Source organism: Rhinopithecus roxellana, chromosome 7, assembly GCF_007565055.1.
Source record: "Rhinopithecus roxellana isolate Shanxi Qingling chromosome 7, ASM756505v1, whole genome shotgun sequence".
Classification (NCBI taxonomy): domain Eukaryota; kingdom Metazoa; phylum Chordata; class Mammalia; order Primates; family Cercopithecidae; genus Rhinopithecus; species Rhinopithecus roxellana.
In genome coordinates, this window is record NC_044555.1 from 47,328,100 (window position 1) to 47,353,268 (window position 25,169).

The 25,169-nt window shown below is 37.9% G+C and overlaps 1 protein-coding gene across 3 annotated transcripts in view; it reads right to left on the bottom strand.

The window, feature by feature from the left end:
• ZDHHC15 (zinc finger DHHC-type containing 15) overlaps nucleotides 1-11,736 on the bottom strand; it is a 103,468-nt gene extending 91,732 nt beyond the window's left edge. Inside the window, exon 1 of one of the 3 annotated variants that reach the window (XM_030934133.1) lies at nucleotides 11,200-11,507. In XM_030934133.1, the coding sequence (XP_030789993.1) occupies nucleotides 11,200-11,335 (136 nt within the window). In that variant the 5' untranslated portion in view covers nucleotides 11,336-11,507. Of the gene's footprint in view, nucleotides 1-11,199 lie in introns of all 3 variants that reach the window. The other 2 variants (XM_030934135.1, XM_030934134.1) reach the window with 2 other exon arrangements.
• Between the last annotated feature and the right edge of the window lie 13,433 nt (nucleotides 11,737-25,169).

Below are 25,169 nucleotides of genomic sequence, written 5' to 3' on the forward strand. Positions count from 1 at the left end.
ATCCCATTACTGGGCATATACCCAAAGGCATATAAATCATTTTACCATAAAGACACACGCAGGCAAATGTTCACTGCAGCGGTATTCAGAATAGCAAAGACATGGAATCAACCTAAATGCCCACCAGTGGCTGATGCATTAAAGAAAATGTGGTACATATACACTATGGAATATTATGCAGCCATAGAAAAGAATGGGATTCTGTCTTTTGTGGGAACATAGATGGAGCTGGAGGCCATTATCCTAGCAAACTAATGTAGGAACAGAAAACCAAATATCACATGCTCTCACTTATAAATGATGAGAACTCTTCAACACAAAGAAGGGAACAACAGACACTGGGGTCTATTTGAAGGTGAAGGGTAGGAAGAGGGAGAGGAGCAGAGAAAATAATTATTGGGTACTAGGCATAATACCTGGGTGACAAAATAATCCGTATAACAACCCCCATGACACGAGTCTACCTATATAATAAACCTACATATGTATCACAAAACCTAAAATAAAAGTTAAAAGAAACCTAAGTTGGTATTAATTCAGACTGCATTATTCAAAAGTTAATGTGTTAATTGTAATACCTAGGGTAACCACTAGGAAAAAAACTAAAAAATATACTGAAAAAGAAACGAGAGAAAATCAAAATGGGTACACTATAAGAAATTAATTAAAATGTAAGGCAGTAAAACAACAATCAGATACCACCACACACCCATTAGAATGGTGAAACTCCAGAATGCTAATCACACCAAATGCTGGCATGGATGTAGAGCAGCAGGAACTCTCATTCATTGCTGGCAGAAATGTAAAATGGTTCAGCTACTTTGGAAGATACTTTAGTGGTTTCTTACAAAACTAAACATACCCTTACCCTACAATTCAGCAATCACACTCCTTGGTATTTAGTCAAAGGAGCTGAAAACTTATGTTCACACAGAAAACTACACAGAGATGTTTAAAGCAGCTTTATTCATAATTTCCAAAACTTGGACACAACCAAGATGTCCTTCAGTAGGTGAATGGAGAAATAACCTATGATATATCCATATAATGGAATATTATTTAGCACTAAAAAGAAATGAGCTATCAAGCCATGAAAAGACATGGAAGAATCTTAAATGCATACTATGAAGTAAAAGAAGCCAATTTGCAAGGGCTACATACTATATGCTTCCAAATATATGACATTCTGGACAAGGTAAAACTATGGAGATAGTAAAAATGTCAATGGTTTCCAGGAGTTAGGTGAAAGGAAGAAATGAATGGGTACAGCATGGAGGATTTTTAGGTAATGAAAATACTTTATATGATACCATAATGGTAGATATATATAATTATATGTTTGTCAAAACCTGTAGAATGTAGAACACTGAAAGTGAATGTTAATATAAACTGTGGATTTGGGGTGAAAATGATGTGTCAATGGAGGTTCCTAGATTATAACAAGTGTACCATTCTGATGTAGAATATAGATAGTGAGGGAGGCTGTGGGGGGGTGTTAGAGGAGGTGGGGAAATTTCTATGGAAACTCTACTTTCTGCTCAATGTTGATGTGAACTTAAAATTGCTCTCTATATAAAGTCTATTAAAATTTTTAAGGCAGTAAGGAAGGAACAGAAACATAAAATAAGGTACAAGACATACAGAAAAAAAAATTGCCAACATGGTAGAAGTCTTTTATCATTAATTACTTTAAATGTAAATGGGCTAAATTCTCCAGGAAAAGGGAGAAATTGTCAGAATGGATTTAAAAAATGACCAAACTACATGCTATTTACCATGGAATCACCTTAGATCCAAACACATATATAGATTGAAAGTGAATGGATAGAAAAATACATCCATGCAAATAATAACTAAAAGAGAGCTAGGGTTGCTACTCCACTTTTATACAAAATAGACTTTAAGACAAAAATTGATAATAAAGAGGAAATAAAGAATATTATGTATTGATAAAGGGGTTAATCTATCAGGAAGATGTAACAATTATAAACATATATAAACTTAACAACAGAACCCCAAAATATAGGAAGTAAACATTGACAGAATTGAAGGGAGATGTAGACAGTATTACATTAATAGTTGGAGACTTCAATACCCACTCTCAACTATGGATAGGAAAACTAGACACAGATCAATATGAAGAGAGGACTCAAGCAATACTATAACCCAATTAGACCTAACAGACATATGTGGAACACTTAACCCAACAACAGCAGAATACACATTCTTCTCAAGTACACACGGAACATTATCTAGTATAGACCATGTGCTAGGCCACAAAACTAGTTTTGATAAATATAAAATAATGGAATCATACAAAGTATTTTTCTGACCACAGTAGAATGAAACTAGAAATCAGTAGCACAATGAAAACTATAACATTCAAATGTATAGGAAAATTAAGCAATATATACTTCTTAACTGGTATATTATAGATGTACATATTCTCAGTGTACCTGTAATATTTTGATACATTCATAAAATATGTAATACTCAAATTAGGGTAATGAGGATATTCATCATTTTAACATCTATCTTGCTTCATGTGGGAAACATTGAAATTATTCTTTATTGGCTATTTTGAAATATATGATAGATTACGCTATACTGGAATCATTCTACTGATCTGTCAAACACTAGGTCTTATTTCTTCTATCCAACTGTATTTTTGTACTGATTAATTAACCTCTCTTCATTCACCTTCCCCTACTTTAGTGAGAACAAAGCAATACACTCTTAAATAATCAATGGGTCAAAGAATAAATTATAAGTGAAATTAATTAGAAAATACTTTGAGATAAATGAAAACAAAAACACAACGCACCAAGTCTTATAGAATGTAGTGAAAGAGTGATATTTATGGCTGTAAATGCCTACATTTAAAAAGAACAATAATCCCAAATTAATGACCTAACTTTGTACCTTAATGAACTAAAACAGAAGAACTAAATTCAAAACTAGCAAAATAAAGGATATGATAACGATTATAATGGAGAAAACTGAACATGGTAAATACAAAAACAATAGAATCAATGAAACCAAGAGTTGGAGAAGTTTTAAAAGTTCGACAAAATTGACACATCTTTAACTAGACTAAACAAAAAAAAAAAAAAAAAAAGAGAGAGAGAGAGAGAGAGGACTCAGATTACCAAAACCAGAAATTAAAGTAGAGACATTACGGCAGAACTTGCTGAAATAGAAAGAAATATAATAGAATACTAGGAACAATTGTTAAAATAGAAAGGAATATAATAGAATACTAGGAACAATAGTCTGCCAAAAATTAGATAACCTGGATGATATGGACAAATTTCTTAAAATATACAAAGTATCCAAACTGACTCAAGAAGTTGCCAAAGGCTTGGGGGAGAGGGCAATGAGGCATTACTAATCAATGGGCATAAAGTTTCAGTTAAGCAAGATGGTCAAACTCTAACAGTCTGCTGTATAACATTATATCTATAGTTAACAATAACGTACACTTAAAATTTCATTAAGGTAGATATTATATTGTGTTCTTATCATAATAATATTCAAGAAAGTAAAATAAAACGAAAGATAAATTGGAACAGACCTTTAACAAGTAAAAAGATTGAATCAGTAATAAAAAACCTCCCAGCAAAGAAAAGCCAAAATTGGGTAGTTTCACTGGTAAATTCTACCAAACATTAGGCCAGGCACGATGGCTTACGCCTGTAATCCCAGCACTTTGGGAGGCCGAAGTGGGCAGATCACAACGTCAGGAGATGGAGACTATCCTGGCTGACATGGTGAAACCCCATCTCTACTAAAAATACAAAAAAAAAAAAAAAAAAAAAAAATAGCAGGGCATAGTGGCATGTGTCTGTAGTCCCAGCTATTCAGGAGGCTGAGGCAGGAGAATCGCTTGAACCCCAGAGGCAGAGGTTGCAGTGAGCCAAGATCACGCCACTGCACTCCAGTCTGGGCAACAGAGGGAGACTCCATCTCAGAAAAAAAAAAAAAAAAAAAAAAAAAAAAAAAAAAAAAAAGGTAGCTATTATATTGTGTTCTTATCATGATAGTAATCAAGAAAGTAACATAAATTGAAACATAAATTGGAACAGACCTTTAACAAGTAAAAAGATTGAAACAGCTAAAAAAAACAAAAACAAAAACAAAAACAAAAAACTTCCCAACAAAGAAAAGCCAAAATCGGGTAGCTTCACTGGTAACCTCTATAAAACATTAAAAAAAAATTACCATTACTCCTTCTCAAAGTCTTACAAAACATTTAAGAGAAGGTAACACTTTCTAACTCATTGTATGAGGCCAGCATTATTTTGATAGCCAAGCTGGATAAATACATCAAAAGTAAAGAAAAGAAAACACAAATATCGCTTATAAATATAAATGCAAAAGTCCTAAGCAAATACTAGGAAATGGAATTTGGCAACATGTTACAGGATTATATATCACTATCAAGTGGGATTTATCCAAGAAATGTAAGGGCAGTTCACCATACAAAAATCAATCATGTGACATGTTATATTAACAGAATGAGGGAAAAAACCCATATGATTATCTTAATCGATGCTGGAAAAGCATTTGACAATATTCTGCATAGTGGAATTAAAAAAATGCTCAAGAAATTAGTAATAGAAATGAATTTCCTCAACTTGATAAAAGGCATTTATGGAATACCCATAGCTAACAGTATACTAAATGGTGAAAGACTGAAAATTTCCCTCCTAAGATCAGGAAGAAGACCAGGATTCCTATTTTACCACTTCTACTCAACATTGAACTGGAAGTTCAAACCAGTGCAGTTAGGCAAGAAAAATAAATACAAGGCATTCAAGATGGAAAGAAGAAATGAAATTATCTTTATTGGTAGTTTACATAATCTTATGTATAGATACTTCTAAAGAATTCACAAAAAAATCTTAGTGCTAATGAACAAATTCAGCAAAGTTGCAAAAGACAAGATCAACACATCGAATCAGTTTTATTTCTAAACACTAGCAATGAATAATCAGAAGATGAAATTAAGAAAATGATTCCATTTGTAATAACATAAAAAAGAAATAAAACTTTAAGAATAAATTTTAGAAAGGAGTCTCAAGATGAATACACTTAAAATCATAAAACAGTACTGAAAAGTAATAAAGACTAAAATAAATGGAAAAGCATCCCATGTTTATAGATTGGAAGACTTGATATTGTTAAGGTGGCAATTCTCTCCAAAACAATATACAGATTCAGTGCAATTCCTATATAAAAATAAAAAACAACTTCTATTCTTGCCTAAGTGGAAAAGCTGAACCGAAAATTCACACAAAATTTCAAGGGAGCCTCAATAGAAAAAACAATTTTATTTTTTGAGATAGAGTCTTGCTTGGTCACTGAGGCTGGAGTGCAGTGGCACAACTACAGCTCACTATAGCCTTGACTTCCTGGGCTCAAGCAATCGTCCCACCTCAGCCTCTTGAGGAGCTGGGACCACAGGCACGTGGCATCATGCTCGGCTACATTTTTTATTTTTTGCAGAGATGGAGTGTCACTATGTTGGCCAGGCTGGTCTCAAACTTCTGGGCTCAAGTAATCCTCCTGCCTTGGCCTCCCAAAATTATGGGATTACTGCCTTGAGCCACCACACCCAGCCAACAAATAATTAAAAAAAAAAAAAAAAAAAAAAAAAAAAAAAACTGGAGAACTCACTTCTTGATTTCAAAATTTATTACAAAGGTACAGTATATGGTGCTGGCAGAAGGACAGACAAATAAATCAATGAAACAGAATTGAGAGTCCAGAATTAGACACATAAATCTACAGTCAATTGATTTTTTATGATCATATCCAGTGGAGGAAAGAATAGCCTCTTCTACAAGCAGTGCTAGGATAACTAGTTATCCACATTCAACAACAACAACAACAAAAAGCTGGACTCCTATCTTACACCAGATACAAAAAATTAACTCAGAATGGCTAAAATACCTAAAAGTGAGAGCTAAAAGCATACAATTCTTTTTTTTTTATGCACATTATTGCTTTCTTTATAAAACCCAAATGAACTTGTTATAACTTATAGTAGGCATACACACACACATGCACACACACCACATTCACCTATTTTGGAGAGAAAAATCTTGTGATATCATTTCTATATTTATTATAAATATTATTCATAATGAAGGTTTAAGTTCTATAGGGTATTAGTATGTGACACATCGTGCTATTTAAAACTCTAAGTGTATTTTACCTAATGACATCTAAGTTTTCCTTTTTTTTCTTTTATTCTTTTTTATTATTATACTTTAAGTTCTAGGGTACATGTGCATAACGTGCAGGTTTGTTACATATGTATACGTGTGCCATGTTGGTGTGCTGCACCCATCAACTCATCAGCACCCATCAACTCGTCATTTACATCAGGTATAACTCCCAATGCAATCCCTCCCCGCTCCCCCCTCCCCATGATAGGCCCTGGTGTGTGATGTTCCCCTTCCCGAATCCAAGTGATCTCATTGTTCAGTTTCCACCTATGAGTGAGAACATGCGGTATGTGGTTTTCTGTTCTTGCGATAGTTTGCTGAGAATGATGGTTTCCAGCTGCATCCATGTCCCTACAAAGGACACAAACTCATCCTTTTTTATGGCTGCATAGTATTCCATGATGTATATGTGCCACATTTTCTTAATCCAGTCTGTCACTGACGGACATGTGGGTTGATTCCAAGTCTTTGCTATTGCAAATAGTGCCACAATGAACATACGTGTGCATGTGTCTTTATAGCAGCATGATTTATAATCCTTTGGGTATATATCCAGTAATGGGATGGCTGGGTCATATGGTACTTCTAGTTCCATAAAATTCTTATAAGAAAACACAGGGCACATGCCTATAGTCCCAGCTATTTGAAAGGCTAAGGGGGGAGGATCGCTTGAGCCCAGGAGTTTGAGATCAGCCCGGGCAACATAGTGAGGTCCCATATAAAAAGAAAAAAAAAAAAAAAAAAAAAAAAAAGAAAACAAACAAAAAATAACCCACAGGGGTAAATCTTTATGGTCTTGCATTTGGTAATGGATTCTTAAATATGACATCAAAAGCATAGGTAACGAAAGAAAAAATAGATAAATTGAATTTTATTAGAATTAAAATCTTTGTGTATAAAATGATACTATCAGGTATGGGAGAAAATGTTTGCAAATAATTTATCCGATAAGGATCAAGTATTCAGAACATGCGAAAAATATTAAAATTCAACAACAAAAAGACAACTCAATTTAAAAATCCCAATTAAAAACTGGACAATGGCTTGAATAGACATTTTCCCAAAGAAGATATATGGAGGGCAAACAAGTACATGAAAAGATTCTCAATACTTTTAGTCATTACGGAAATACAAATCAAATCTACAATGAGATACCCCTTCACACCCAGTAAGATGACTACAATAAAAATAAAACTGAAAATAGCAAGTCTTGGTGAGAATGTGAACAAATTGGAACCCTTCTGTGCTATCATTCTGTGACGGGAATGTAAAATGGTGCAGCCACTGTGGAAGACAGTTTGGAGGTTCCTCAGAAAGTTAAACATAGAATTACCATACAGTTCAATTATCCCCGAACGGAAGATAGATATTCAAACAAATACTTGTACATGAATGTTTGTAACAGCACTATTCAGAAGAGACAAAAAGGTGGAAATAGCCCAAATGTCCATTAATGAATGAATGGATAACAAACTGGTATATATATACACACAATAGACTATTATTCAGCCATTAAAAGGGATAAATTACTGTCATATAATACAATGTGGATCAATTTCAAAACATTTTGTTAATTGGAAGAAGTCAGACACAAAAGAACACATCTTTTATGATTCTATTTATATGGAATATCCATAATAGGTAAATCCATAGAGACAGAATGCAGATTAATAATTGGCTAGGACTTGGGGGAAGAGGGAACAGGGAGTGACTGCTTAATGCCTAGGAGGTTTCTTTATGGGATAACAAAAACATTTGGAACTACATAGAGGTGATGGCTGCACAACATTGTGAGTGCTAAGTGGCACTGAGGTGAACACTTAAAAATGGTTAATTCTATGTTATATACATTTCACCCCAATAAAATGGATACTGTTACTTTCCTTCCTCTCTAAAAAGCTAAGCTTCTTATTTTCCTGGGTCAGGAAGAATCCTTTATATCTTTAGTAATCACAAGTTACTATCTAATGAGCTCTTATAACGTGTTGTGAACTGTGATGCATGCTTTTCAGGCACCATGTTATTTAAGCCTCACAGCAGTAATAACTGGCATATATTGAGTGCTAAGCAACCATTTGTCATATGGATGAACAACTGTAGAAGCAAGGTACACGTGAGACAACTGAGGTTGAGAGAGTGAAGGTACTTGCCCCAGGTCTCCTGGCTAGTAAATGGCAGAATTCAAACTCTAAGAATTATAGGACAAAAATATCACTTTTGGTTTCAGCTCTAACGTAACGTTAGGGAGAACGACATCAGGTTTTATCCCTGGAAAGAAGTTAGGTCCTTAATGTTACTTTTTGAGTCTTACTGAAATGCATACTTGTTAATTTGTTTGTATTGGAAAAGGTATGGCCTAGGTATCAGGCAGCCTGGATTTCCAACTCTCCACTATTACTAAATGTGTGGCCTTAGGAAAATTTGATTTAACCTTTCTGAAATCCAGGTTGCTCATTTGTTACAAGATTGTTAAATTGATGATGGCAGGGTGGACTGGTTCAACCAGAGTTGAAAGTCAAAGCTGCCATATTCTCCTGACTTTTAAATAATGGGAACTGATGCAAAATGTTAAGAAAACACTGTGCAGGCCAGGCAAAATATATCTGAAGGCTACATCTGGCTTGTATGTCACAAGTTTTTACCTCTGTATTAGTTTAGAGGAGACTGTGGCAACATATTGCCTGGGTTTTAAGTTTGGCCATTTACTAGCTCTGTGACCTTAGGTAAGCTATTTATTCTGTCTGTTCCCCAGTTTACAAACAAGTAATGATAGTATATACATTGGAAAGTTGTTACAAAGATTACATGTCTGTGTGTGTAGTCACCTAGAAATAGTACTTGGCATGTAGCAGTGTGGTACAAGTATGTTAACTAAAACAAACCAATTAAGTCCTACACTGCCTTTCAGCTGTTAATATTACATGACTAAAGAAGAATTTATAGAAGGCCAATTATTTGCAGTAACTTGGTCTTTACCTTGGTTTGCTCATCTGTGCCTCAGTTTACACATCTATACAATGGAAACAGTAATGGTACCTGCCTCATATAGTTATTGTGATGATTAAATGAATTAATATATAGTTAATCTGTCTACAGAACTTAGAACATTTTCTGGCACAGAGTACGCACTATATAAGTCTTAGTCATTATCATCATGAATTTTTAAAATATATATTGGTGAAGCTCATATGAGTCAATACTGAAAATCTCCAAAATAAGTTGCTTACAATATGGCATTGATCCTAGGAGCATTGTCCGTACCATAATAAGGGTGCTGAACTCTTGACCCTTCAATCAATCATTCAAAAAGCCAAAGTAGTAAGGTCTGAGAATAGAAAAGCTTCCCAGTCATTGCATAGTCTACTTAATGCATCCCAATACTGGATTGAGATACAAAAGAAAACTAGGCTAACTTGTATCTATGAAGGCAACTAATGAAATTTATTTTTAGGAGCTCTTTCTGCATTTTCCATAATATCTCTAAGAAAGAGGTAAGAAAAATTCAAATTGTGATTCAGAGAGGCAATTAGAATTAGAATATAGAAAGTTATAGAATTAGAACATAGAAAGTTCTATATTGGAAAAGAGGATCATCTCCTGCCTCCCTAGTTTGTCCCAGTCTACCTGGGGTAGACTATTGCTTTGTAAATATGTAATAGAAGAAAATTACAAATGGAGTCAGGTCCCAGAGTTCAAAAAAGCAGCATCCTTACCATCATTTTTAAGGTGAGAAGAGTTTGGTATGAAAAAATATAGAAGTCTCAGAAGGACTTGGGAGTGAGGGGATGTCCAATGAGACTCCCCTAAGAAAGAATGGGGTTTCCCCAGTTTGAGAAGATGGGACAAATGCAATCCAATGAGAAGTAAGAAGAAATAATAAGAAGAAACCCCAAAGGAAGAGGATGGCAGAATGTGGGGCTAAAAGTGAAAGAACACTGCAGGAGGTGGGGAGTGGGTTTCCCAAAAAAGATAACGAGGAATAATGGTTAGAAAAGTAGCGGCCCTTTGATGGAATAGGAGATAAATTATGGAAACCCTTGTGGGAGGGTAAAAGAGGTGACTCTAGTGGGAAAAGACACGGAAGAAGGCACTATCATCATGTGACAATAGCAGGGTCACCAGTATAAGCTGTCAGAAAATAATGTGGGGCTCCTAATGGGAAGGAGTTGAATGCTCCTCAAAGCAAGAAGGTAGGAGACTGCAGGGAACTCCAGTATAATATAATCAGGGCCTCTAGTGTGAGAGGAGAGGATGTATTATAGAATACCAATCCCATTAAAGAAAAATTATTAAATGGGGGGAGCCCACAGGGAAAGAGAATGGAGGGCTTACCACTGTGTGAAAAGGGAAGATCTTAATGGAGTAGAATAGGGTGCACTGTGGCGTCACAAGTGGCACTTCAGCCAGTGTGAGGATCACGGGAAACGATAGATTCCAGTGTGTGAAAAAGGAGAGCTAGTAAGAGAGTAGAGGAAATATTCTGGGACTCTCAGTAGGAAATCCCTAGTAGGAAATCCTAGTAGGATTCTAGTAGGTGGGAAAATGGTGGGGCTCCTAGTTGGATGCATTGGTGGGATTCCTAGTGTGAGTAAACAGTTTGAAGACACGGGGTATGTTATTTCCTCAACTTGGTAGAGTAGGGGCTCCCAGAAGGAGAGCATAGGTGCAGGTGGTTGCCCTGTATGAGAAAAGGGGGCCCTCGTGGGAAAAGCCAGGACATTATTGTGGGTAGGGCAAAGAAATAAGAAACCCTAGGTGGGAAACGATGGAGACACCGTGCGACCCTGGTGGGAGCGCGCAGGAAATATTGTGGGAAGCCAGAGGCCGGGGACAAGGAGCTCCCCAGGGAGAGAAAAGAAAACCGCAGAGAGAGGGCTTGAGAACACAAGGGACACCAGAGTGAAGGTAGGGCAAACGATTATACTGGAGCATAATTTCCCCACCTTAGGTGCCCAGCCCCACTTACCCAGGCAGAGTTCAAAGACGTAGGCATAGTAGGACCAGAGCACGACGAGGACAATAACGAGCACTGGCACCCAGGACAGTACCCGGCGGCAGCACCGCAGCCCCCCAGACAGAGCCATCTTCCAGCCTCGCCGCATCTTTGGCTCGAAGATCGACCAAGCAGGCCTGCTGGCGCCGGGTCGGAACCGCTAGGGTGGCGGCTGCGAGGCGGGAAGGCGCGCTGTGCGGCACTCCACTGCCTAGCCTGGCGGGAACCCTCTCACCGAGCCGTCGCCACCTGTGGGGCTGTGCTGCTGAGTGCGCCCCGCCTGGCACAATAGGCTTGAGTCACTGCGTTGAGGAACTAGCGGTGTTGGAGCGGAAGGGTGATCCGTCAGGCAATCGGGGCTAGCACGCTCAGAGGGAGTACAGTCCCTCCCCTTTCCGCCTCCTCCCCACCCTGTGTTTCAAGGCTGGATGCAGGGCTGGACCTCCGCAAAATCGTGAAGCAGAAGAAATTTGGGTCCGCCCATCTGCTCTTACTGCACTGCGTCCGCCCTCTTTGTTTCGGTCTCTGTCTCTCTCTCCCCCTTCGTTCTCTTTCTCTCCTCCTGCTGCCCCCCACACAGTTACACACACACACACACACATACACACACACACACGCAGTGTGAAAGATGCGAGCCATAGCATCTCATAACATGAAGGCCATCCAGCTCCATCTTCCCACTGCTGCTTGAACAATATGCTTAACACGTAGTGCCGCAGTCGCTGCCTGGGTAAGTCTTTTGTCAGGACCCTCTCTCCTTCCCTTTGCCCTCCCCGCAGAATCAGCTTAGTATGTTTTTAGAACAAACACATTGGTATAAAAAAAAAACTGAGGAAGACAGTGATTCTGAGAGGGGTCATGGAAAGCTACAAAGGTAGTGATATTTAAGCTGAGCTATATTAATAAATTCAGGTTTTCCAGGCAGATGAGAGGAGGAGGACCTTTTAGACAGAGAAAACAGCATTTACAAAGTCATAGAGTAATGAAAGTCCAAAAATGTTCCAGGAGCAGCTAGTGTGGCTTGAAGAGTGTGTGTGAAGAAGAGAGGCTAAGAATGAGACTGGGAATATGAGGCCGTGGCGTGAAGGCTCTTATATGTCCTAGCATGGCTTGGGGACATAATCATGTAAAGCAGATTATGAAGAGCCATCAAAGTTTTGGGGAAAATGGAGTGACATCAGGAATATGTTTTTGTGAAATAACTGGCAGGATTTTGGAAAGGAAGATGGCCTGGAAGTAGGAAGATCAACTAGAAGATAATTTAATTCAACAAATGTTTTTGGAGTGGTTTCTTCCTGTTAGATCAACTTTGGTACAAAAAGAATGACAAAATAGTGACCTGACCCCAAGAAGCTCATGTTCTCATTGGGGCCATAGTTGTTCATTGACACAAGTACAATAATAGAAGTACAGCAGGCTCTTGGCATTTATGGATTTGACCCTCACTGTTTTTTCCAAAGGTCTTTTACATGAAGACATTTGTGATTTTGGTGAGATGCATGTGTGATTCACATTCTGTGTGACTACTGTGTGGGAGCAAGTGTCTCTACAAGGTTGCTCTCTGTTCTTTATTTATGGTTATATATGCAGTAAATTACCTGAAGTGATGAAAGCTTTATTGTTTCTTTTCAGATTAAGCTGATTTTATGGTTGATGTTACTAAATTCATGATGCAATGGAATGCAGAGTTCATTTTAGTTACAATATTTAGTAGCCCAGTTAATTATTTGAGCCCTAAGGTTCTGATATGTATACTTAAATTTTCCAATATTCATTAATTTGGGGCTCGTGGAACATGTATCTTGGGATTGTCAAGGGTATACTGTTTAAACCAAGTAGCCTTGAGGAGGCAATCATTAAGTGTGAAAGGGAAATTCCCTGTTGGGTTTTGAATAATGACTAGGAGAGTTCACCAAGAAGATAATAGATGGGAGTAGGATTTAAGGGAGGAGGGGATTCCAGGCAAAAGGAAATATGTAGGGCAAACGTATGCCAAACAGCACAACGTACTTGGGGGACTGCGCTTTTGCTGGAAGATATTACAGTAGTCTAACCAAGAGATGGTAAGAGCCTAGGCCTAAGCCAGGCTATGAGGGGAGAAAGGGAGGGGAAAGATGTAATAGTGTTTGGGGAAATCAACAGAATTTATCAACCAGTTGGCAGGTAAAGAGTGAGATAAGTTAAAGCTAACAACCAGATTTCTAACTTCAATGCCTGAATGAACAATGTTGCCAATCACCATGATAGGGTCTATTATGAGAAGAGAAGATTTGGTGGGGGAAATTGATAACTTTCATGTTTTGACATGGTTAGTTTTGCCTAAATCTTCCTCTTCTAAGCCTGATCACTAATCAAATAGTCTGGGGTTGGGGGGCTTATGACAGGGATAGCTCATACCCAAAGGAGCATGGAGGGTCAAGAACCAGAGAGACAAACCATGTTCAAGTGTATATATCAAGGATTGGCAAATTATGCTTATGGGGCAAATATGGCCCACTGACTTTTTAAAAGTCAGAATAAAGTTTTATTGGAACACATTCATGTCGATTTGTTTACCCAGAGTCTATGGCTGTTTTGTACAATGCTGAGCTGGAGTAGTTGTGACATAGATCATATAGCATGCAAAGCCTACATTTATTTACATTTATTTTTAAAGACTTTATTTGTTAGACCAATGTTAGATTAACAGCAAAATTGAAAGGAAGGTTCAAAGATTTCCCATATAACCCCTACCACCACATGCATAGCCCCCATTATCAACATCCCCCGCCAGAGTGGTACATTTGTTACAATCTATGAACCAGCATCAACACATATTTTTCATCCAAAGTCCATAGATTCTATTAGCATTCACCCTTGGTGTTGTACAGTCTGTGGGTTTGGACAAATATATAATATCTTGTATCCACCATTACAGTATCATATAGATTATTTTTGCTGCCCTAAAACTCCTCTGTGTTCTACCTGTTCATCTCTCCCTCTCCACAACTATTGGAAACTGTTGATATTTTTTTTACTGTTTCCGTAGTTTGCCTCTTCCAGAATGTCATATAGTTGGAATGATACAGTATGTAACCTTTGCAGATTGACTTCTGTCATTTAGTAATATGCATTTAAGATTCCTCCATGTCTTTTCATGGCTTGATAACTCATTTCTTATTAGTGTTGAATAATATTCAATTTTCTAGATGTACCACAGTTTATTTATACACTCACCGACTGAAAGACATCTTGGTTGCTTCCAAGTTTTGGTCGTTATGAATAAAGCTGCTATAAACATCCATGTGTAAGTTTTTGTGTGGACATGGGTTTTCACCTCATTTGGGTAAATACCAAGGACTGAAATTGTTGGATCATGTGGTAAGAGTATATTTAGTTTTGTAAGAAACTGCCAACGTGTCTTCAATAGTAGCTGTACCATTTTGTGTTTCCAGCAGAAATGACTGAGAGTTCCTGTTGCTCTATATCCTTGCTAGAATTCGGTGAGGTTAGTGTTCTGGATTTTGGCCATTGGAAAAGTCTGTAGTGGTATTTCATTGTTTTAATTTGCACATCCCTGATGACATATAGTGTGGAGCATCTTTTCATATGTTTATTTGCCATCTATATATCTTCTTTGGTGAGGTGTCTATTCAGGTCTTTAGCCCTTTTTTTGAGATGCTTGCTTGCTTATTGTTTAATTTTAAATAATTTTTGTGTATTTTAGATTACAGCTCTTTATCATGTGTCTTTTGCAAATATTTTCTTTCAGTGTGTGGCCTGTTTATTCTCTTGATAGTGTCTTTAGTAGAGCAATTTTTTATTTTAGTGAAGTCCAGCTTATTAATTCTTTCTTTCATGGTTTGTGTCTTTGGTGTTCCATAAGCCATCACCAAATCCAAGGTTATCTAAATTTTCATATATGTTACATTCTGGGAGTTATAGAGTTTTGTGTTTTGTATTGAGGTCTGTGATCCATTTTGAGTTAATTTTTATGAAGAGTTTAAGGTCTGTGTCTAGATTTATTTTTTGCGTGTGGATGTCCAGTTGTTCCAGCATCATTTGTAAAAATGATGATCCTTCCTAGCACTTTAGGAGGCCAAGGCCGTTGGATCACCTGAGGTCAGGAGTTCGAGACAAGCCTGGCCAACATGGTGAAACCCTGTCTCTACTAAAAATACAAAAATTCGCTGGGCATGATGGCATGCGCCTGTAATGCCAGCTACTCAGGAGGCTGAGGCAGGAGAATCACTTGAACCCAGGAGGTGGAGGTCGCAGTGAGCTGATATTGCATCACTGCATTCCAGCCTGGGCCATAGAGCAAGACTCTGTCTTTAAAAAACATAAGGAAAAAAACAAGATATTTTCTCCATTGTATTGCATTTACCCCTTTGTCAAAGATCGGGAGATTTTATTTATGTAGGTCTGTTTCTATTTCCAGGTTTTCTATTTTTTTCCACTCATCTGTTTGTCTGTTATTTCATCAGTATCACAGTGTCTTGATTATTGTTGCTTTATAGTAAGTCTTGAAATTGGGTAGTGTCAGTCCTCCAACATTGTTCCTTTTTTTTTTCTTTTTTTAATTATACTTTAAGTTCTAGGGTACATGTGCAAAACATGCAGGTTTGTTACATATGTATACAGCCATGTTGGTGTGCTGCACCCATCAACTCGTCAGCACCCATCAATTCATCATTTATATCAGGTATAACTCCCAATGCAATCCTTCCCCCCTCCCCCCTCCCCCCTCCCCCCTCCCCATGATAGGCCCCGATGTGTGATGTTCCCCTTCCCGAGTCCAAGTGATCTCATTGTTCAGTTCCCACCTATGAGTGAGAACATGCGGTGTTTGGTTTTCTGTTCTTGTGATAGTTTGCTAATAATGATGGTTTCCAGCTGCATCCATGTCCCTACAAAAGACGCAAATTCATCCTTTTCTTATGGCTGCATAGTATTCCATGGTGTATATGTGCCACATTATCTTAAACCAGTCTGTCACAGATGGACATTTGGGTTGATTCCAAGTCTTTGCTATTGTGAATAGTGCCGCAATAAACATACGTGTGCATGTGTCTTTATAACAGCATGATTTATAATCCTTTGGGTATATACCCAGTAGTGGGATGGCTGGGTCATATGGTACATCTAGTTCTAGATCCTTGAGGAATCGCCATACTGTTTTCCATAATGGTTGAATTAGTTTACATTCCCACTAACAGTGTAAAAGTGTTCCTATTTCTCCACATCCTCTCCAGCACCTTTTGTTTCCTGACTTTTGAATGATTGTTATTCTAACCGGTGTGAGATGGTATCTCATTGTGGTTTGATTTGCATTTCTCTGATGGCGAGTGATGATGAGCATTTTTTCATGTGTCTGTTGGCTGTATGAATGTCTTCTTTTGAGAAATGTCTGTTCATATCCTTTGCCCACTTTTTGATGGGGTTGTTTGCTTTTTTCTTGTAAATTTGTTTGAGTTCTTTGTAGATTCTGGATAATAGCCCTTTGTCAGATGAGTAGATTGCAACAATTTTCTCCCATTCTGTAGGTTGCCTGTTCACTCTAATGGTAGTTTCTTTTACTGTGTAGAAGCTCTTTAGTTTAATTAGATCCCATTTGCAATTTTGGCTTTTGCTGCCGTTGCTTTTGGTGTTTTAGACATGAAGTCCTTGCCCATGCCTATGTCCTGAATGGTACTACCTAGGTTTTCTTCTAGGGTTTTTATGGTATTAGGTCTAACATTTAAGTCTCTAATCTATCTTGAATTAATCTTCGTATAAGGAGTAAGGAAAGGATCCAGTTTCAGCTTTCTACTTATGGCTAGCCAATTTTCCCAGCACCATTTATTAAATAGGGAATCCTTTCCCCATTTCCTGTTTCTCTCAGGTTTGTCAAAGATCTGATGGCTGTAGATGTGTGGTATTATTTCTGAGGACTCTGTTCTATTCCGTTGGTCAATATCTCTGTTTTGGTACCAGTACCATGCTGTTTTGGTTACTGTAGCCTTGTATTATAGTTTGAAGTCAGGTAGTGTGAAGCCTCCAGCTTTGTCCTTTTGACTTAGGATTGTCTTGGCAATGCGGGCTCTTTTTTGGTTCCATATGAACTTTAAAGTAGTTTTTTCCAATTCTGTGAAGAAACTCATTGGTAGCTTGATGGGGATGGCATTGAATCTATGAATAACCTTGGGCAGTATGGCCATTTTCACGATATTGATTCTTCCTATCCATGAGCATGGTATGTTCTTCCATTTGTTTGTGTCTTCCTTTATTTCACTGAGCAGTGGTTTGTAGTTCTCCTTGAAGAGGTCCTTTACATCCCTTGTAAGTTGGATTCCTAGGTATTTTATTCTCTTTGAAGCAATTGTGAATGGAGGTTCATTCCTGATTTGGCTCTCTGTTTGTCTGTTACTGATGTATAAGAATGCTTGTGATTTTTGCACATTAATTTTGTATCCTGAGATTTTGCTGAAGTTGCTTATCAGCTTAAGGAGATTTTGGGCTGAGACAATGGGGTTTTCTAAATATACAATCATGTCATTTGCAAGCAGGGACAATTTGACTTCTTCTTTTCCTAATTGGATACCCTTGATTTCTTTCTCTTGCCTGATTGCCCTAGCCAGAACTTCCAACACTGTGTTGAATAGGAGTGGTGAGAGAGGGCATCCCTGTCTCGTGCCAGTTTTCAAAGGGAATTTTTCCCGTTTTTGCCCATTCAGTATGATATTAGCTGTGGGTTTGTCATAAATAGCTCTTATTATTTTGAGGTACGTTCCATCAATACCGAATTTATTGAGCATTTTTAACATGAAGGGCTGTTGAATTTCGTCAAAAGCCTTTTCTGCATCTATTGAGATAATCATGTGGTTCTTGTCTTTGGTTCTGTTTCTATGCTGGATTACGTTTATTGATTTGCGAATGTTGAACCAGCCTTGCATCCCAGGGATGGAGCCCACTTGATCATGGTGGATAAGCTTTTGGATGTGCTGCTGAATCCGGTTTGCCAGTATTTTATTGATGATTTTTGCATCGATGTTCATCAGGGATATTGGTCTAAAATTCTCTTTTTTTGTTGTGTATATGCCAGGCTTTAGTATCAGGATGATGTTGGCCTCATTAAATGAGTTAGGGAGGATTCCCTCTTTTTCTATTGATTGGAATAGTTTCAGAAGGAATGGTACCAGCTCCTCCTTGTACCTCCGGTAGAATTCAGCTGTGAATCCATCTGGTCCTGGACTTTTTTTGGTGGGTAGGCTATTAATTATTGCCTCAATTTCAGAGCCTGCTATTGGTCTATTCAGGGATTCAACTTCTTCCTGGTTTAGTCTTGGGAGAGTGTAAGTGTCCAGGAAAATATCCATTTCTTCTAGATTTTCTAGTTGATTTGCGTAGAGGTGTTTATAGTATTCCCTGATGGTAGTTTGTATTTCTGTGGGGTTGGTGGTGATATCCCCTTTATCATTTCTTATTGCATCTATTTGATTCCTCTCTCTTTTCTTCTTTATTAGTCTTGCTAGCAGTCTGTCAATTTTGTTGATCTTTTCAAAAAACCAACTCCTGGATTCATTGATTTTTTGGAGGGTTTTTTGTGTCTCTATCTCCTTCAGTTCAGCTCTGATCTTAGTTATTTCTTGCCTTCTGCTAGCTTTTGAATGTGTTTGCTCTTGCCTCTCTAGTTCTTTTAATTGTGATGTTAGAGTGTCAATTTTAGATCTTTCCTGCTTTCTCTTGTAGGCATTCAGTGCTATAAATTTCCCTCTACACACTGCTTTAAATGTGTCCCAGAGATTCTGGTATGTTGTATCTTTGTTCTCATTGGTTTCAAATAACATCTTTATTTCTGCCTTCATTTCATTATGTACCCAATAGTCATTCAGGAGCAGGTTATTCAGTTTCCATGTAGTTGAGCGGTTTTGATTGAGTTTCTTAGTCCTGAGTTCTAGTTTGATTACACTGTGGTCTGAGAGACAGTTTGTGATAATTTCTGTTCTTTTACATTTGCTGAGGAGTGCTTTACTTCCAATTATGTGGTCAATTTTGGAATAAGTGCCATGTGGTGCTGAGAAGAATGTATATTCTGTTGATTTGGGGTGGAGAGTTCTATAGATGTCTATTAGGTCCGCTTGGTGCAGAGATGAGTTCAATTCCTGGATATCCTTGTTAACTTTCTGTCTCGTTGATCTGTCTAATGTTGACAGTGGAGTGTTGAAGTCTCCCATTATTATTGTATGGGAGTCTAAGTCTCTTTTTAAGTCTCTAAGGACTTGCTTTATGAATCTGGGTACTCCTGTATTAGGTGCATATATATTTAGGATAGTTAGCTCTTCCTGTTGAATTGATCCCTTTACCATTATGTAATGGCCTTCTTTGTCTCTTTTGATCTTTGATGGTTTAAAGACTGTTTTATCAGAGACTAGGATTGCAACCCCTGCTTTTTTTTTTCTCCATTTGCTTGGTAGATCTTCCTCCATCTCTTTATTTTGAGCCTATGTATGTCTCTGCATGTGAGATGGGTCTCCTGAATACAGCAGACTGATGGGTCTTGACTCTTTATCCAATTTGCCAGTCTGTGTCTTTTAATTGGAGCATTTAGTCCATTAACATTTAAGGTTAATATTGTTATGTGTGAACTTGATCCTGCCATTATGATATTAACTGGTTATCTTGCTCGTTAGTTGATGCAGTTTCTTCCTAGCCTCGATGGTCTTTACATTTTGGCATGTTTTTGCGATGGCTGGTACTGGTTGTTCCTTTCCATGTTTAGGGCTTCCTTCAGGGTCTCTTGTAAGGCAGGCCTGGTGGTGACAAAATCTCTAAGCATTTGCTTATCTGTAAAGGATTTTATTTCTCCTTCACTTATGAAACTTAGTTTGGCTGGATATGAAATTCTGGGTTGAAAATTCTTTTCTTTACGAATGTTGAATATTGGCCCCCACTCTCTTCTGGCGTGGAGAGTTTCTGCCGAGAGATCTGCTGTTAGTCTGATGGGCTTCCCTTTGTGGGTAATCCGACCTTTCTGTCTGGCTGCCCTTAAGATTTTTTCCTTCATTTCAACTTTGATGAATCTGGCAATTATGTGTCTTGGAGTTGCTCTTCTCGAGGAGTATCTTTGTGGCGTTCTCTGTATTTCCTGAATTTGAATGTTGGCCTGCCCTACTAGGTTGGGGAAGTTCTCCTGGATGATATCCTGAAGAGTGTTTTCCAACTTGGTTCCATTTTCCCACTCACTTTCAGGCACCCCAATCAGACGTAGATTTGGTCTTTTTACATAATCCCATACTTCTTGCAGGCTTTGTTCATTTCTTTTTCTTCTTTTTTCTTTTGGTTTCTCTTCTCGCTTCATTTCATTTATTTGATCCTCAATCGCTGATACTCTTTCTTCTAGTTGATCGAGTCGGTTACTGAAGCTTGTGCATTTGTCACGTATTTCTCGTGTCATGGTTTTCATCTCTGTCATTTCGTTTATGACCTTCTCTGCATTAATTAGTCTAGCTGTCAATTCTTCCACTCTTTTTTCAAGATTTTTAGTTTCTTTGCACTGGGTACGTAATTCCTCCTTTAGCTTTGAGAAGTTTGATGGACTGAAGCCTTCTTGTTTCATCTCGTCAAAGTCATTCTCTGACCAGCTTTGATCCGTTGCTGGCGATGGGCTGCGCTCCTTTGCAGGGGGAGATGCATTCTTATTTTTTGAATTTCCAGCTTTTCTGCCCTGCTTTTTCCCCATCTTTGTGGTTTTATCTGTCTCTGGTCTTTGATGATGTTGACGTACTGATGGGTATTGGTATAGGTGTCCTTCCTGTTTGATAGTTTTCCTTCTCACATTCAGGACCCTCAGCTGTAGGTCTATTGGAGATTGCTTGAGGTCCTCTCCAGACCCTGTTTGCCTGAATATCAGCAGCAGAGTTTGCAGAAGATAGAATATTGCTGAACAGCGAGTGTACCTGTCTGATTCTTACTTTGGAAGCTTCCTCTCAGGGGTGCACTCTACCCTGTGAGGTGTGGGTTGTCAGACTGCCCCTAGTGGGGGATGTCTCCCAGTTAGGCTACTCAGGGGTCAGGGACCCACTTGAGCAGGCAGTCTGTCCCTTCTCGGATCTCAACCTCCGCGTTGGGAGATCCACTGCTCTCTTCAAAGCTGTCAGACAGAGTGCTTTGCGTCTGCAGTGGTTCCTGCTGCTTTTTTTTGTTGTTGTTGTTTAGCTGTGCCCTGTCCCCAGAGGTGGATTCTACAGAGACAGCAGGTTTCCTTGAGCTGCAGTGAGCATCACCCAGTTCGAGCTTCCCAGCGGCTTTGTTTACCTACTTAAGCCTCAGCAATGGCGGGCGCCCCTCTCCCAGCCTCGCTGCTGCCTTGCAGTTAGATCGCAGACTGCTGTGTTAGCAATAAGGGAGACTCCATGGGCGTGGGACCCTCCCGGCCAGGTGTGGGATATATTCTCCTGGTGTGCCTGTTTGCTTTAAGCACAGTATTGGGGTGAGAGTTACGCGATTTTCCAGGTGTTGTGTGTCTCAGTTCCCCTGGCTAGGAAAAGGGATTCCCTTCCCCCTTGCACTTCCCAGGTGAGGTGATGCCTCACCCTTCTTCAGCTCTCGCTGGTCGGGCTGCAGCAGCTGACCAGCACTGATTGTCCGGCACTCCCCAGTAAGATGACCCCAGTACCTCAGTTGAAAATGCAGAAATCACCAGTCTTCTGTGTCGCTGGCGCTGGGAGTTGGAGCCTGGAGCTGTTCCTATGTGGCCATCTTGCTCCGCCCACCCAACATTGTTCTTTTTTAATATTGTAGTGTTCTGAGTATTTTGCCTCTCCATAAATCTATAGAATGAGTTTGTTGATATCCACAAAGTAATTTGCTGTGATTTTGATTGGGATTGCATTGAATGTATAGATTGGGAAGAACTGATATTGTGATAATATTGGGCCTTCCTATCGATGAATATGGAACACCTTTCCATTTATGTAGTTCTTCTTTGATTTCATCAGAATTTTGTAGTTTTCCTCATAGAAATCTTGTACATATTTTGTTAGATTTCCACTTAAGTATTTCATGCTAATGTAAATGGGATTTCTACTTAAGTATTTCATGCCAATGTAAATGGGATTGTGTTAATAATTTGAAATTCCTTTCGTTCATTGCTGCTTTATAGAAAAGTGATTGACTTTTGTATATTAACCTTGTGTCCTTCAACTTTGCTATAATTATTAGTTCCAGCTTTTTCACTGATTCTTTCAGATTTTCTGCATAAACAATCATGTAATTGATGAACAAAAACAATGTTGTTTCATCCTTCCCAATTAGTATTCCTTTTGTTTCATTTTCTTGTCTCATTGCATTAGCTAGGACGTCCATTATGATATTGAAAAGGATGCCAAGAGGGTCATCCTTGCTCATGCACATCCTTGCCCTGTTCCTGATTTTAATGGGAAAGATTCTATTTTCTTACCATTAAACATGATGTTAGTTACAGGGATTTATAATAGATATTCTTATTAAGTTAAGGAAGTTCCCCTCATTTCCTAGTTTTCTAAGATTTTTTAAAAATTGTGAATAGATGTTGGATTTTGTCAGATGTTTTATTTGTATCTAATGATATGATCATGTGATTTTTCTTCTGTAACCTGTTATGGATTACATTAATTGATATTCTAATGTTGTACCGGCCTTGCATACCTGGAATAAATCTCACTTGATTGAGGTTTATACTTATTTTTATACATTGGGTTTGATTTGCTAGTATTTTGTTGAGAATTTTTGCATCTATGTTCATTAGAGATATTGATCTATAGTTTTCTTTTCTTCTAGTGTCTTTGCCTGGTTTTTGGTATTAGGGTGATGCTGGCCTGATAGAATTTGGTAGGAAGTATTTCCTCTGCTTCTATAATTTGAACGAAATTATACAGGATTGGTAAAATTCTTTCCTTAAATGTTTTGTGGAATTCACCAGTGAACCCATCAGGGCCTGGTGATGTCTATTTTGGAAGGTTATTAGTTATTGATTCAAGATCATCAATAGATATAGGCCTATTCAGATTATTTATTTCTTTTTCTTAATATTTAATTTTATTTTTGGTTCTTTTTAAAATTTTCAATAGCAATAGGGGTACAAGTGGTTTTGGGTTACATGGACGAATTATATAGTGAGGAAGTCTGAGATTTTAGTGCAGCTGTCTCCCAAATACTGTGCATTGTACCCAATATGTAGTTTTTTGTCCCTAATCCTCCTCCAACTCTCCCCTCTTTTGGGTTTCCAGTGTCCATTAAACCATTCTGTATGTCCTTGCATACCCATAGCGTAGTTCTCACTTATAAGTGAGAACATACAGTGTTTGGTTTTTCATTCCTGAGTTACTTCACTCAGAATAATGGCCTCCAGTTTCATCCAAGTTGCTGAAAATTACATTATTTCATTCTTTTTTATGGTTGAGTAATATTCCTTGGTATGTGTGTGTTTATATAGATGTGTGTGTGTGTGTGTATATATATATATATGTGTGTGTGTATGTGTGTATATATATATATATATATATATATAACATTTTAATTATTCACTCATCAGTTGATGGGCACTTAGGTTGGTTTCATGTCTTCACAATTATGAATTGTGCTGCAATAAACATACATGTTCAGATTTCTTTTTGATATAACGGCTTCTTTTCCTTTGGGTAGATATCTAGCAGTGGAATTGCTGGATCAAATGGTAGATCTACTTTTAGTTATTTGAAAAATCTACATACTCCTTTCCATGAAAAGTTTTACTAATTTACATTCTCACCAGCAGTGTGTAACTGTTTCTTCTTCACCACATGAGCATGGGATATATTTCCATTTGTTTGTGTCATCTATTATTTTTTTCGCCTCCTTGGTTAATACTCCTAGGTATTTCATTTTATTTTTTTCCAGCTGTTGCAAAATGAAGTGAGTTATTGATTCGATTCTGTGCTTGGTCGTTGTTGGTGTATAGCAGTGCTACTGATTTATGTATATTGACTTTATAACCTGAGACTTTAGTGAATTCATTTATCAAACCCAGGAGATTTTTTGGAGGAGTCTTTGGGGTTTTCTTGGTATACAATCATTTTCTTGGTACGCAATCATATCAGCAAACAGAGATAGTTTGACTTCCTGTTTTCCAATTTGGGTGCCCTTTATTTATTTCTCTTATCTGATTGTTCTGGCTAGTATTTCCAGTACTATGTTGAATAAAAGTGTTGAATGTGGGCATCCTTGTCACATTCCTGTTGTCAGGGAATGATTTCAATTTTTCCTCATTCAGTATAGTGCTGGCTGTGGGGTTTTTATATATGGCTTTTATTATCTTGAGGTACATCCCTTCTATGCCTAGTTTGTTGAGGGTTTTTATCATAAAGGTATGATAGAATTTATCAATTGCTTTTTCTGAATCTATTGACTTGCATGTGTAGAACCATCCCTGCATCCCTGGGACAAAACTCACTTGATCACGGTAAATTAACTTTTTAATGTGGAATTTGGTTAGCTAGTATTTTGTTGAGTATTTTTACATCTGTGTTTGTCAGGGATATGGGTCTGTTGTTTTCTTCTTCTTATCATGTCCCTTCTTGGCTTTGGTATTGGGGATATACAGGCTTCATAGAATGAATTAGGGAATATTTGCTCTTTCTCAGTCTTTTGAAACAGTTTCAGTAATACCCAGTTCTTCAAATGTTGGGTAGAATTTGCATGTGAATCCATCTGGCTTTGGGCTTATTTTTGGCAAATTTTGTATTACTGATTCAATATCACTGCTTGCTATTGGTGTGTTCAGGATTTCTATTTCTGATTCAAGCTAGGAGGGTTGTATGTTTCCAGGAATCTATTGATTTTCTCTAGATATTCTAGTTTGAGTACATAGAGGTGTTCATAGTAATCTCAAATGGATTTTTATACTTCTGTGCTATTGGTTGTAAGTCTTCACTTTCATTTTCAATTAAGCTTATTTGAATCTTTTC